Genomic DNA, 13,887 nt, shown 5'->3' on the forward strand with positions numbered 1-13,887 from the left:
AACAGCAGCCAGGGATCCCAACTGTGCCTTGGCGGAGCGCAGCTCTAGGTTACTCCAGTCAATCAGATACTGCTCTTATTGGGAGGCTGCCGGCCCTTTGAGGTCCGTACTGGTCCCGCCTCCGGCAGTCATTGGCCATTGGGATGCTGGGAGGTCTCGAGCTGCATCTTGGGAAATGAAGTCCCATGTTCTTTCCTAGCAAGAATATTCTAGACGCAAGGAGAGAACCAGGTTGTTCCGCCCAAAGGTTGAACATGAGCCCAAATCTGCTGGCTGTCCCTCCACGGCTTCACCCGTCCCTCCCCTATGGACGCACAGATCGGGACACATCAGCAGGGTGACTTCCTTCATTGCGACCTGCTTGGGCCGCTGACCGGGTCCTCGGGGTTACCCAGCATTGTTTCTGGGTTCAGCTCGCTGTCTGTCTCTCGGGCGGGGCCCTTACAGGTCTGGAGCCAAGGCCGGTGCTGAGTGGAGTTGGGGTTGGTTCCGGAGTAGCAGTCCCAGCCATGGCTATGGTTGCGGTTGCGCCTTCTCGGGACCTGGCAGCCTTGCCAGCCAACGCGCCTTCGCGGGGATTCACGCCCTTGTCGGCTTTCGGAGTCCACCTGGGGCTTAGAGTTTCGTGGGGGCCACAGTGGCCGAACCAAATTGGACTGGAGACGGACATGCGGGCTACGAAGATTTCAGGTGTGGGGCTGGTAGCGATGGGCATACTCGCTGAGGCACGGGCCGCGGCTGGCGATGACATCGGGCCGCCGAGGAAGTGTCCCAGGCCGGTGTGCAGTGGGGCGGGGCGGGGATGAAGGGCTCAGGGTATTACATCATAGAGATGCGGGCATCTGCGCTGGGGGAGAGGACCAGCATCGGAGAGGAGCCTGTTGCCTGGGCGCAGGTGGAGACCAGCCTGTCTTTTGCGAGCACGATCCTCTCAGGAGTCACCTCCGCTTGGGCGCCTTAAGTAAAATCAAGTAACTAAATATTATCTCTAGATATTTTCCCTAAAAGCTAGTCTCCATATTGGAAGGAAGTGCCAAAAACTTCATACCTAAATAGTAAAGTAGGACTCAAAGCACTTTCTCAAGTTCAAACCAAAGGGAATGGTCCTAGAATCTCACTGTGAGGAGAACACATTGATGGCGGTGGCAGAAACTCTCAATAAGCCATAATTTATCATGAGCGTGCCAGGTGCCGGCAGGGTCTGTCTTAATGGCTAGTCTGGTCTTTCTATCCCGAGACTTGACCAGCTTACTACTGGCAGTAGCTCCCCTAGTCTCAGTGACTGTGGTACCTAGGGATGGGAAGGCCAGAACTCCTCTTTGGCCAACCCTGACTTTCGCTGTTCTTTCCTGAGTGAACAGATGGCATCAGTGATGGACTAGGGCTACTACCTGCAATTGGCCAGTAGAGCATTTAAAATGGACCACTCCCAGAGCTTCCCTTGGGGCTTGTGACACTGCACTTGCCTGGGTTTCCTCCTACTCATAGTCTTTTGTTGGTCCTCTTTCTCCACCCCTAAACTAGACTCTCATTTCTGTTTTGCTACTCTCCCTGCGTGTATTTATCCATGGCCATGACTACAGTAGAGCTATTAAGACCACCAAATTTTGTTCCTGAGCCTGAAAATAACCATTGTTCATTGGGTGGGAGGGATTATGTCATTCTCAATATCCCACTAGCACACCTTCCCTAGTCACCTCAAACAAGTACTCCGCTGTGGCCTCTGCTCTCTAATTTTGTGTTCCTTAATTCCCACTCTGTTTTAAGTTCATATTCAACCGTGTGTGCCCTCTATTGCCCATCCCACTCCTGGCATCTATACATTTGATTTCCTGTTCCTGAGACTGCCATCTTTCAGGTCACTTCTTCTAGTATTATCTGGCCCTCTACTGTGGCAGGCACCATCTGTGGGTCCACAGTCACTTTTGCCATCTCTGAACCAGAGTGTTTTAAGTCACTGTGCTCCAATTCCTGCTCTCTCCTTGGAGTTCCCTCACCTTACTGAGGACTCCAGTGCTGAGACTTGTTCTGATATGCCTCAGTGTCCCCAGTGCTGGGAACCAACAGAATATGGAGTCTTCATTAACCGCCCCTGTATGTAGGCAAGTCGTTCCACCTATCCCTTCCTACCCTGCCTACTTTCCAGGTGAGAGGAAGAGCCTGCCCTGGGGTCTGGGTCAGAGTGGCACCTGTAGGGAGACACTTCCCTGCCTAGGGCAAGAGTCCCCTGGTGGACAGAGGCAGGTGACAGGCTAGCACCCGACTACAGGCAGCCACTCAGTGGCCATAACCAGGCTCAGGAGATACAGCACAGAAGTAAACCTGGCATTGAGAATTCCTTGGAGCAGCCCCAGCTGGCCCAGACAGTGTGGAGCCCAGGCCAGGCCCAGGCAGGCCCAACCATAGGAGGAAAGGCTTGGCTGGGTGCAGAGCCACTCAAATTCCTGGCCATTCTGGTTTCACTTGCTGACTTTGCTGTGGATCTTGAGCAAGCTTAGCTGCCTTTCCTTGAGCCTCAGCTTTCCATATGATGAGGATCTATGAGCTGACATCCTGGGAGTGAGATGACAAACCAGAGCTCCACCCACCTTTCCTCAGGGTCTAGGAAGCCGGAGTCCAGAGGAGGGATTGAGCCAGGCCAGGACCCAAGGGAACCAGGAATAGTAGCTGGAACTAGATCCAGAGCAGCTTTTCCCAGTGGCACCCTGGGGAGAGTGTGAGTATTACAGCTAGAGAGGCCTCCCTGGGCTGCATAGCTGGGCATGAGCTGGCCAGTGCCAGAGTCACCATGCAGCCATCTAGCAGTCAGCATGCCATCGTGCTATTGAAGCCAGGTGCTGAAAAAAGCTTTTTGGTTTTGCCACCAGTTGATCAGATTCCACCACCACCCCTGAGGTATCCCCTCCTCTCCTATTAAGGGTATGGATTTAATTTACTTTTTTCTTTCAGTGCTGGGGATGGAACCCAGGCCCTTGCACAGGATAGACAAGCACACTACTACTGAGCTACACCCCAGCTCAGCAGGATTTTTACATTTCTTAAACCCCACTGGACAGGCATTTTAGACCTCCTAGGAAAAGGCTAGGCCTGGGGCTAGACTGAGCTTTGTCACTTATGAGCCCTGGCTCAGAGAGAAGACAAGCTCTTTGAACTTGCTTTAGGCTGAATGAGAAGACAAAAAAAAAAAAAAAACACACTGGGAAATCTTATTCCCTTTATTCTCTTCAACTAATCAACATGACCACCAGTGACACAACACTGTTATTGACACACAACACTCAAAAGCGGGGCCTCTCTTCACAGGGACAAGTCAGGTGAGTGGGGCTTCCCTCATGGGGGCAAATGAGTCTGGGAGCTGCTCACCTCAGGGTGGAGGTCATGGAGCCCCACCTCTTGGTTGTGATGGTTTCAAGTTCCCCCCTCTTCAGGATTCATGCCTAGTTCTTTTGAGTTCCCATCTGACCTCCATAGCCATAGCAGTTTCAAGTTTCACCCTAAGCTCAGATCAGTTTCTAGACCCTCCCTTCTGCTTTCACCAATGACACCTGGCCTCTGGCTGATGGAGTCCTCCACTAGGGCACTTCTGAGGGTTCTGGGGCTGGCATGGAGTTGGATAAGAGGGTTTGACTATATTATGCCTTCCAGACTGTTCTGGTGGGCAGGTGTCTGGATCCCTGGCCCTGTCTGAGCTAGTCAGGACTCTGACACTGCCACCTCCCTGCTTAGTTTCTCAGATGTAGCTGGCTCCAGGAGGGATGAACCTGGCTAAAGAAGTTTGGGAAGGTGGGCAAGAGAGAACAGGCCACACCCAGAGGTCTCTGACTCTGCCCCTTTCCTACTGGGAAGCCCTAGACTCCACCAGCAGTGTCCATATCATCCATTCAGTACCTGAGCCAAGACCCTTAGCCTTCACCTGTCCCCACAACATGCGAGCATCCTACTATGTATGCTACACCCTAGTCCTCAATAGGCTACAGCTGACCTTGACTAAGACCACCTCCCCCAAAAGCTGTTCCCCAGCACTCTTCTGAGGACAGATTCTCAGACCTGTGTCTGAGAGAATGCTCCTAGCTTTAAGGAGTTTGTCTCTACAACTGAAGTTTCTGCTACCATCTTAGAAGGGAACAAATCAGCTTAGACTTGGAGGACTAATCTCCTCTGAGTCTTATAGGGACACCCCTTCATGGACATTTCTGACAATAGAGATTTGCAGTCAGGCTCCTCAGTGGACCTCTCCTTCCTGGCACTTGGGTGGGGTGGGGCTTAATGCGGAGGTTAACAAGGCCCTCTCACAATTATATAAGACCTGCTTTTCCTTTCCCGCAGCAGGCCTGGTCTTTTTCTCCCACAATGTTCTAGATTTTGATCCTTTTAGAATTGAGGGTTATCCCTTTGTGGACAGGATAGATGAGGGTGAAGGGTTTTCACCTTTTGAACTTACAGATAATGAGATTAAAGGTCTCTTTCACAGCTTTGTAGGAATCCAGGTAGCGCCTCTCTGGGCATGTGACTCCTGAAGAGCCACCTCACCTCTCAGTCCTCCTACTCCAGGACAGTGCATTGCTGGGGCCAGGGGGCACTTCCTTTCCAACTGAGCACTAAGCAGAGTCCTCCCCATCTTTAAAGGTTTCCAGGGTTATGGGGGGATCCTTGTTGCAGATGCTTCTTTTCAGAGTCTTCTCTCTCTAACCATTTTATAGGGCACCCATCTCTCCCCATCACACAGCCCCAGTCACATAAGCAGGTTTGGCTGGGTTTATGAAGTATAGCTGTGCAGTGTGTGAGGAGAAGTGAGCAGCCTGGTAGAAGGTTTCTCATCCTTCCATTTCCCTCCAGTGGTTTCTAGCTAAGGAGAGAGGAGCCAAGGGGGTTGGAATCTTCCCTTCCAAAGGCCAAGATCACATCAGAGGGCTCCAGGTACCAGGTGAGGAAGGTGGTCGGACTTCTGTAGACTTTTTCGGGACTTCTGGTCCAGTCTGTGGGGAATCTGGGCACCCACCACCGCACATGGGCTGGCTCATCCTGTGGACAGCCTTGCCACTGGCTCACATGAAAGGCTGAGGTTTAAAATCAGGTTGCTGGTTAATCAAAGCTTTCTATTCTGTTGTCTTGCCATCCCTTGTCGCCACAGAGAACCCTCAAGTGGCTCTCGCTGACTCAGTCTAGGGAGGACAACCACATACAAGTCTTGAGTCTCTGAAGGGATTTATTCTTTGGAGGTCGACTAGCAGCGGTTCTCCCTCTCCACTGAGGACAGAATTTGAGGAAATGAGCTGCCATTGCAGCAAGACTGGGGGCAGTTAGATTTCAGGAAAAATCTCCTGACCGTGAGACCTGAGAATGTGGCAGAGGCCCCCACCAATCCTGGAGGCCTCTTGGAGTAGACTTCCCAGCTGGGCTGGGGAAAGTGGTCCTGCCTGGCTCAGGAAGAACCTTGGCTGGGATCTGCTTGAATTTACAGTTTAACAAGTTCCTGGAAAGGGGAGAATCTGGCCTGGAGTTTGCTGGGTTCCATTTGAACAGTTTCTCCACCTTGCCTCCCTCCAAGCAATCTAACAGAAATTCCCCCTAATTTTTGTGGTGGTTTCCTGTATTCTTACACTCCAAGTATTTTATGTACCCCAAACTTCAGCTTTTAAAAAGGCTTGACATAATTTTTCTCCCTCATTTTTGGGTTCATGTTTACAGATTCCATGGGCCTCTTCCCCTAACCTACAATTCATCTAAGATTGGCCTTGTACCCCCAGTGAAACAAGCTACACCTTTCTCTCCCCGGTTTCTGTGTCTTATCTTCTCTGTGGGTTCAAAAGCTTATTTTCTCCTGTTTTTTTTTTTTTTCTTCCTTTTTCAGTTCCAGACCATTCTCCCACACTATTCCCCAGCTGAGAATTTTCTTAGTCTAACTGTCCAAGGCTGCTGGGAGAGGGGCTCCTCCCATTCGCCGGTGGGAGAGGACACTGCAGAATCAGCACTGTGGGAGGTGTTTCCTGTACCTTTTGAGGGTCACCATCCCAAGGCAATGCCTGTTCTTCCCTGACCCTATAGGATTTTGATACAGTTTTATGGGGTTGTCTAGAGACATATTGGGACCTCTTCCTACAATTAATAGGGCTTTTATCCACTAAGGTTTATAGGGTTTTTCTGCTACAGACTTAAAGGGCTTTTTTTTTCCTACATATTTATAGGGTTTCTAACCCAACAGTTTTTCTCTACTGCATTATAAGTGGCTCCCACCAACAATTTTATAGGGTTTCTTATCACTGATGTAAAAGCACTATTTTTCCCAGGGTTCTTTATCCTCCACTTTGCTACAATCTGATAGGGTTGTCCTCCTTTCCCCACATGATTTTTTGGGGGAGCCAGTTCCTCTCAGGAGAGAGAGGCCCCTGGTCTCCACACCTATTTCACAGGGAGACACCTGGATGGCAGCTTCTATGGAGAAGGAGGGCTGCAACTTCTGTGAAGCCATCTCCACACTCAGGGCACAAATAGGGCTTTTCTTCCAAGAGGGTTTTGGGGCTCTCTCCTTCCCTGTGGCTGCTGCTCCCTGTGGGGGTGGGAGCCTCTCCCTCACCACCTTGGCTCCCTTGGCTCGTGGACAGGGTGGCTGGTTCTGGCAGGGGGTCCTCAGGTCTGGGGGACTTTTCTTGGGTGTGGGTTTCCTGGTGTCGGATGAGGGCCAGGCGATCCAGGAAGGAGGCCCCACAATCAGAGCAGCTGTAGGGTCTGGCCCCCAGGGGGCTCCTGAGGTGCTCCAGGAGGACGGAAGAACTCTTCCCTGGCTCAGGACTCTTCTGGGATTTCCTGCCTGCGTGGACCTTCTGGTGTAGCAGCAACTCAGAGCTGAGGCCAAAACTTTTTTTGCATTCAGGGCATTTAAAGGGCTTGCCACTCAAGAAGGGACTGGGCCCTGCCCCTTCCCCTAAGCCAATCCTATAATCCGGAAAGAGAAAAGGCTTTTCATTGCCATGGGTGAGCTGATGTTGGAGGAGCACAGCGCGATCCAGGAAGCTTTCTCCACAGTGGGAACAAATGTAGGACTTAGAGGAGAGCAGCCCCAACCTTTGGCTTAAGCTCTCCTGACCTTCAGGCGTTTTAAGGGGCTGTCCTGGGGGGTCAGCTCTGCCCTCAGCAGCACCTGGGTAGGAATTCCCCCCAAAAGGGAGCCTCGGGGGACGGAATTGAGGTGTTTTGGGTGCTGGGTGTGCAATGAGACCGTCTGCATTTTTGTAGGGGTTTTCTCCAATATGGATCCTCTGATGCTGCATAAAGATGCCCTCATCGTTGAAGCCCTTTCCGCAGACCAAACACTTATGGGGTTTGGCTCCAGGGGGCGGGGTCAGCAGGGCAGAATCCCCCAACCCCAGCAGGGTGTCACCCTGAGCTCTTCTGGCAGGGGTCTTGCCCCTCTCGTGGATCACCCGGTGCTGCTCCAGCTCATGAGCCTCCAGGAAGGCCTTCCCGCAGTCGGAACACACGAAAAGGTTTTCATCCATGTGGGTGCGGACGTGCGTGATGAGGTTTGAGCTCTGGCTGAAGCTCTTGCCGCACTCGGGGCACTTATAAGGCTTCTCGCCCGTGTGGGTGCGTCGGTGCTGGATGAGGTGCGAGCTGCGGATGAAGCTCTTGCCGCAGTCGGAGCACTTGTAGGGCTTCTCACCGGTGTGGATGCGCTGGTGGCGGATGAGGGTGGAGCTCATGATGAAGCTCTTGCCACAGTCGGCGCAGATGTAGGGCCGCTCCCCGCGGTGGATGCGCTGGTGGTTGATGAGGTTGGAGCTGACGCTAAAGCTCTTGCCGCACTCGGGGCATTTGTAGGGCCGCTCGCCCGTGTGCGTGCGCTGGTGCCGCAGCAGCGTAGCACTCAGGGTGAAGGTCTTGCCGCACACCGGGCACTTGAAGGGGTCCTCGCGCAGGTGAGTCCGCTGGTGCTTGATGAGGGTGGAGCTGTGGCCGAAGCTCTTGCCGCACTCCAGGCACTCGTAGGGCTTCTCGCCGGTGTGCGTGCGCTGGTGCTGGGTCAGCTCCGAGCTCTGGATGAAGCTCTTGCCGCACTCGGTACAGCGGTAGGGCTTCTCCCCGGCGTGGATCTTCTGGTGCTTGAGGAGGTTGTGGTTCTGGCCGAAGCGCTTGCCGCACTCGGGGCACTTGTAGGGCTTCTCGCCGGTGTGGGTGGCCTGGTGCTGGATGAGGTCCGAGCTGCGGTAGAAAGCCCGCCGGCACTCGCCGCACTTGTAGGGCTTCTCACCAGTGTGGGATCGCTGGTGCTTGATGAGGTTGGTGCTCTGGGTGAAGGCCTTCTCGCACTCGGTGCACTTGTAGGGCTTCTCGCCCGTGTGGGTGCGCTGGTGCTGCACCAGGTTGGAGCTCCAGCTGAAGCACTTGCCGCAGTCGGGGCACTTGTAGGGCTTCTCTCCTGTGTGTGTGCGCTGGTGCTGCACCAGGTGCGAGCTCTGTGTGAAGCTCTTGCCACACTCAGAGCAGGTGTTAGGCCGCTCGCCCGTGTGGATGCGCTGGTGCCGCAGCAGCTTGGACCACTGGCTAAAGCTTTTGCCACATTCGTTGCAAATGTAGGGCTTCTCAGCTCCAGAGGGACGACCCTGCACCAGGTCCCGCAGACTAGGCTCGTTGGTGGGGACCACCTGGGGGCTGTTCCAGGTGGTGAGGGTCCCCCACTGCCAACTGGCCTCACAGGTCTTGGTCCAGTCAGACGGGGTAGGGACTACCTCCGGGGCTGGGGTGTCCAGGGAGGTCTGGTGGTCCAAAGGGTTAGAGGGACCCAGTGAGGTGGGGGAGTCCTGGGGGTCTGAAGGATCCTGGGAAGGGCTCTCCAGGGGTATCTCTGGTGGGTCCTTGGATTCTGGACTCTGAGCTGGATCTCCCAAGATGACTTCCTCCCCAGAACTTTCCTGCTGAAGGCTCTCCTCTTCGTTCCCACTCTCTGCACCTACAGACAGAAAGGGAGTCTCCAGCCCCCATCTCCTTTCAGAACACAGGGTCTGTTTTCTTTTCCCTCCCATTTCCCTCAGAGTCTGGGTCCCTCCCTTGAACTGTGGCTATTGTCTTGTCTGGACCACAGTCCCTTCTTGTGCCCCTCACCTCTGTGAGCATCATTCAGGCTCTCTTCAGGACCCTGCAGATCCGGGCCCCACAGCACTGTCTCAGGCTCCATCCCAGAGCTCAGGACTTGGAGGGTTCCAGGGACCCTGGGGTGGGGGGAGGGAGAGATAGCACACATTGCAAGGTGATTTTGCTCTTTTCTTTACTCCCCCTTAGCCTCACTCCTCCTTATTCCTACTAATGTAAACTTCAGCATCCTACCACCTAATTTTTCCGGGCACCAGTTCTGTGGTCCCCTTTCTGCCGCAGGCCTGATTCTTGCTCCAGATCTTAAGATCACAATTAAGCAAGTAGCTGAATTTAAGAGTGCAATTAAAAACTCATCAGCCATAACCCTTTGAACCCAGACTGGGGGCTGGAAAAGTACCTGACTCCCACACCTCTGATGCCCAGAGGCTGGGGAACCTGTTATTTTGCGAATCAGAGGAAGCTCATTAAGACTCCAATTTTCCTCCCTAATGGGGCTGCTAATTGAGACCAATAAACTTTTCCCTTATGAGCCCCAGACTGAACTGAGGTTCACACTTAAAGGGTTAAAGTGAGAAGCCACCCCAATTTCCCAGAGGGGGAAAGAAGCCCTCCAAAATGACTGGGACACTTTTCCTTTTTCTAAGCACAGAAAGATCAGGTCAGAGGTTGGGGGAGGGGCGGTTTAAAATCAGGGGCTTCTGCAGGATCCTCAAGAGAGAGACACAAAGAGAGAATGAACCGAGTGTGTGGAGAACACCTGCAGAGGACTTGGTGTCTGCCAGAGTGTCCTCATTTCTTCCACCCAGTCCTCTCACAACCCCATGAGGGGTTGTCCATTTTACAGATTAGTAAAATCAACACAGGGGGAGACAGTCCCAAGGTCCCAGGCTGAGAAGTGGCAGAGCTTAGATCATAAATGCAAGTTTCTGTGTTTGCCCTGCCCCTGTCTCTGAGAGCATGAGGTGACCTTGGGAGTCATGTGAGAGTCATACTCGTGGGCTGCTGGCAGAAGACCAGTGACAAGGAAAGCTCAGACAGAGCCTGCTGGCTGCCCATGAGAGTGGGTTGGAGAAATTTCTGGGACCACAGTTTCCTTGGCTATAAAAGGACGGTTGAACCCAGTGACCAGGCCTTCCATCAATGAGCTGGAGACAATCCTGTAGGTCAAAGCTTTCTATTACTAGTCCTATCTTGGGCCCCCTTTATTCCTTTTGTTCTATTCTGATGCTTTATCACATGCCCAGGACAGTGCCTAGCACATAACAGATGTTCAATAAATGTTTTGTTGAATGAATGAAGATGAACGAATGAGCTAGACCTCCCTTGCTCCTGGAAAACCTGTTTGTTCCAATTCCTTTAAAGATCAGTTTGCAAGGTGATGGCAGTAAAGGAATTCAAGTTCACAGTAATCCCCCCTCCCAGGTTTCCCTTGACAACACAGCAGTTATCATTCCCCACAGAGATGATTCCAGGATGGGAAACAGGACCACAGGAGCAAAGCGCTAGGAGGACTTCCTGTGACATCTACACCCTGATGGGAATCCCTGGGAAGGGCCTGGGCTTTGGTGGCTGTGTGGATGGGACTGTGTACACAGGGGCAATGGTGCAAAGCAGACATGGCAAGGACTCAAGAGGAGGGAGCCAAGAGGTGATTAAGGTGAAGCAAGAGTCTGCTGAACCCTGCCAAAGAGCAGTAAGAAGTTAGTTTTTAGGAAGTAAATTAATTTCTTCATCTCTGCATCCAATTAGGCTCTGAGAACCCCCATCCCCCACCTGTAACTGTCTTAGGGAGGTGGAAGCAGAGATCTCCTCTGCCTGGCTGTTCTGAGGAGGCCAGGGAGGGCTAAAGGCGACCTGCTGTGTTTGCTGAGGACAGGTAAGAGCTTCTGTACCTTGATGGCCTGAGAGAGGCAAACTCAGTGGTCCAGAGTATAGGGAAAGGGTTAATGAGCCGGCTGACATGGAATATGAAAGTGGGAAGATTGAGGGAGGCAAGTAGTGCTTGGAGCCAGCCCAGGCCCAGGAGCGCTAGCCTCGGACCTCGGACGGCCCCAGTGCGGAGGGCGCGGGGAGGAGGGGACCGCCTCCGGGAGAGGTGTGGGAGCGGCCCAGGGTGACCCTGACGTGGAGGCAGCGGGAACGTGGCCACCCGGGCCCCGGGCCCCGGCCTCCCCCACCCCGTCCGCGCTAGGCCAGACCCTGGACTCGTGCTCCCCGGCACAGTGACCCTCTTTCCGGCTTCCAATCCCGAGTCTGGGCATCCTCCCCCTCCCCCGCCGGCACCCAGGGTTCCTGGCTCTCCTGCCGGCGCCGGGTTCCTTCCAGAGCTGCGGCTCTCGGCCGGCCCCCGGCCCCGCCGGGCCGAATTCCCTGTTCCCAGAATGCTCACGCCCTCCCCCTCCCCCACCGCCAGACCCTCGCGCTCTTCCCAGAATCCTCCAGCCCTCCGCGGCCCCCTGCCCGGGCCCCCACCCCTGCCCCAGGCTGACGAGGGCCAGGCGGGGGGCTCGGGCCCAGTCGCGGGGCCCCCGCCTCCCTGGCCCCATTGTTCCCCGGTGGCCATCCCGGGCCCTCCAGGCCACCCCCTAGGAACCCAGGCGTCCCCAACTCACGGCTCTGGGGTCTGGGAAAAGCCGGAAGGCAGACTCCAGCCCCAGGGGACTTAACCCCTTCAATGCCCTGCCTCGGGGGTCGGGCTAGACGCCGAGGACGCTGGGGTCCTTCTCAAGGGGTGATTCCAGGCTGAGGACCCAGGGACCAGTTCAGGGTGACTGGGACGGAGCAGGAAGTGACCCCAGCTTCCCGGGCCCCTCTAGCCTGGAGTCAGAGCATCAGCTCTATGGGATTTAACCCTTTGCCTCCCACAGCCTGGGAAAAAGAAAAGGGGATGGCAGGAGCAGGGAGGTGGCTGAGAGGACACCCCTCTCCCTGTCTCAAATGGAAGCAGGCGAGTCGGGCGGCTGGGGGAAACCCAGGTGCCAGGGAGGGTCTCTGGATTTCTGGCCATTCTCCATCCTGCCAGAGCAGGGGTTTCGCCAGCCTTGCCAGTTAAGATTTGGCGGCTGCTAGTCCCCTGGGGCCGGTCTTTGTTTGGACTCACCCTGGGATGGGGCTGGAATGCCTGGGTTCTGGGGTGGGAGCAGAGCCTGGCAGGATAGAACGGAGGGAGAACCCGCTACAAACCAAAAAGAGCTTAAATTAAATAAATCGTGGCTAAAGAATGGGGACAGCGAGCCTGTGCTGCTGCTTTCCTCTATCAGCTCTCCTTAGAAGAGGAAACTGAGGTCCACAGTGTCAGAATTTGGAAAGAGTTCCCCAGGAAAAGGAGAGCAATTACCCTTCCCAGCAGCTTAAGGGGCACTCTGCTCCCAGCAGGAGAAAACTTCAAAACCTCAGGAACATTGGTGACCTTCTAAAGCAGAGGTTATCTGAGCTCCCAATTTTTACTATCTTTATCTCATTCCTTCTTCAGTACAGTGGGGCAGAACTGCATATTTCTGTTTCTCAAGTGAGGAAACCAAGGTGTGAAAAGTGAAGCAACATGCTTCAGGGCACATTCTTTGAACACAGGGGCAGGAGAATTTAGAGTGGAATGAGACCCAGGTTTTCTACCCTCAAGAAGTTTGATAATAGCCAGGCAGGGTGACACATGCCTGCAATTCCAGCTACTCTGCAGGCTGAATCAGGAGGATGTCAAGTTCAAGGCCAACCTGGGCAACTTAGTGAGACCCGGTCTCAAAATAAAATTTTAAAAAAGGGCTAGGAATGTAGCTCAGTGGTAGAACACTTACCTAACATGTGGGAGGCCCTGAGTTCAATCCCTAGCACAACCAGGAAAAAAAAAAAAAAGACTATTAGAGACACAAAGGAATATCACAGAATGTGCAAAGGGTTATCTACCCAGGGATGTGTAGGAGCTAGGAATGGGACAAACTAAATGTCAGATATTGTTAAAGAATGAAGTTTCGGGGCTGGGGATGTGTCTCAAGCGGTAGCATGCTCGCCTGGCATGCGTGCGGCCCGGGTTCGATCCTCAGCACCACATACAAACAAAGATGTTGTGTCCGCCGAAAACTAAAAAAAAAAAAAGAATGAAGTTTCATCTGGGATTCAGACTGTGTAGCCACCAGGAAAAGAGGTCCAGACCAGCCCTACCTCTTCTTGCTTCTCAGGGCCATCTCCTTTTACTTTCGCTCTCCAGGCACATCTGCCCCTTGTCCCTGGCTGCTACCATCTTCAACTCCTGACTCTCACTTTAGGGCCTTTGCCCCTCCTTAATCTGTTCTTTTTCTTTCAGCCCACAACAGAATATTTCTGTGTTCTCTGTCTACCTCTATTTGTCCCTCCACATACCCTCATCACCTGATGTCACTCCTCCTGGGAAGGGGCTTTATCTCTTGCATACACTATTGTCTCTAATACACAAACAGTGATTGGCAGGTAGCCCCTGGGGCAGTGATGTTACAGGAAAGCTTTACCTTGGAGGCTCACCAAAGAGTTTTAATCTGGCTTACAATTTTTTGTTTGATATTTTAACTGAATTTTATTGCCACACTTAAAAATCAGTACACAGAAGCCCAGCACAGTGTCACACATCTGTAGTCCCAGCTCCTGGGGAGGCTGAGTCAGGAAATTGCTTGAGCCCAGGAGTTTAAAGGCCAGTCTAGGCAAGACTCCATCTCAAAAAATAAACAAATGAAAGGTGTGTTTCACATTAATATCTTAATTTGGGGCTTCTTTGGAAAATCTAAAGATGTGGCATTATGACCCAAATATTCACATGTCGAAAACTGACCT

At 53.2% G+C, this 13,887-nt stretch overlaps 1 protein-coding gene across 2 annotated transcripts; it reads right to left on the reverse strand.

The window, feature by feature from the left end:
• Window positions 1–3,200: 3,200 nt before the first annotated feature.
• Znf629 (zinc finger protein 629) lies at window positions 3,201–11,873 on the reverse strand. Of its 2 annotated transcripts, XM_071605246.1 has the most exons (3): window positions 11,703–11,873; window positions 9,100–9,206; window positions 3,201–8,947 (listed from the first exon to the last, which is right to left on the reverse strand). In XM_071605246.1, exons 2-3 carry the CDS (start codon window positions 9,170–9,172, stop codon window positions 6,405–6,407), a joined length of 2,616 nt encoding a protein of 871 aa, XP_071461347.1. In that variant the 5' UTR covers window positions 9,173–9,206; window positions 11,703–11,873; the 3' UTR covers window positions 3,201–6,404. The 2 variants fall into 2 exon arrangements, with proteins under 2 accessions (XP_071461347.1, XP_027804574.2); XM_027948773.3 differs by lacking the exon at window positions 11,703–11,873 and having other exon boundaries at window positions 9,100–9,856.
• Between the last annotated feature and the right edge of the window lie 2,014 nt (window positions 11,874–13,887).

This window comes from Marmota flaviventris, chromosome 19, assembly GCF_047511675.1.
Source record: "Marmota flaviventris isolate mMarFla1 chromosome 19, mMarFla1.hap1, whole genome shotgun sequence".
Lineage (NCBI taxonomy): Eukaryota > Metazoa > Chordata > Mammalia > Rodentia > Sciuridae > Marmota > Marmota flaviventris.

Excerpts from the sequence above, each read along its gene's own strand:
- Znf629 (XM_027948773.3), bottom strand. The coding sequence starts at position 9,238 with ATGTGTGCTATCTCTCCCTCCCCCCACCCCAGGGTCCCTGGAACCCTC. Across the intron at positions 8,948-9,099 it reads CCTGAATGATGCTCACAGAG|GTGCAGAGAGTGGGAACGAA; the intron begins GTGAGGGGCACA and ends TTCTGTCTGTAG.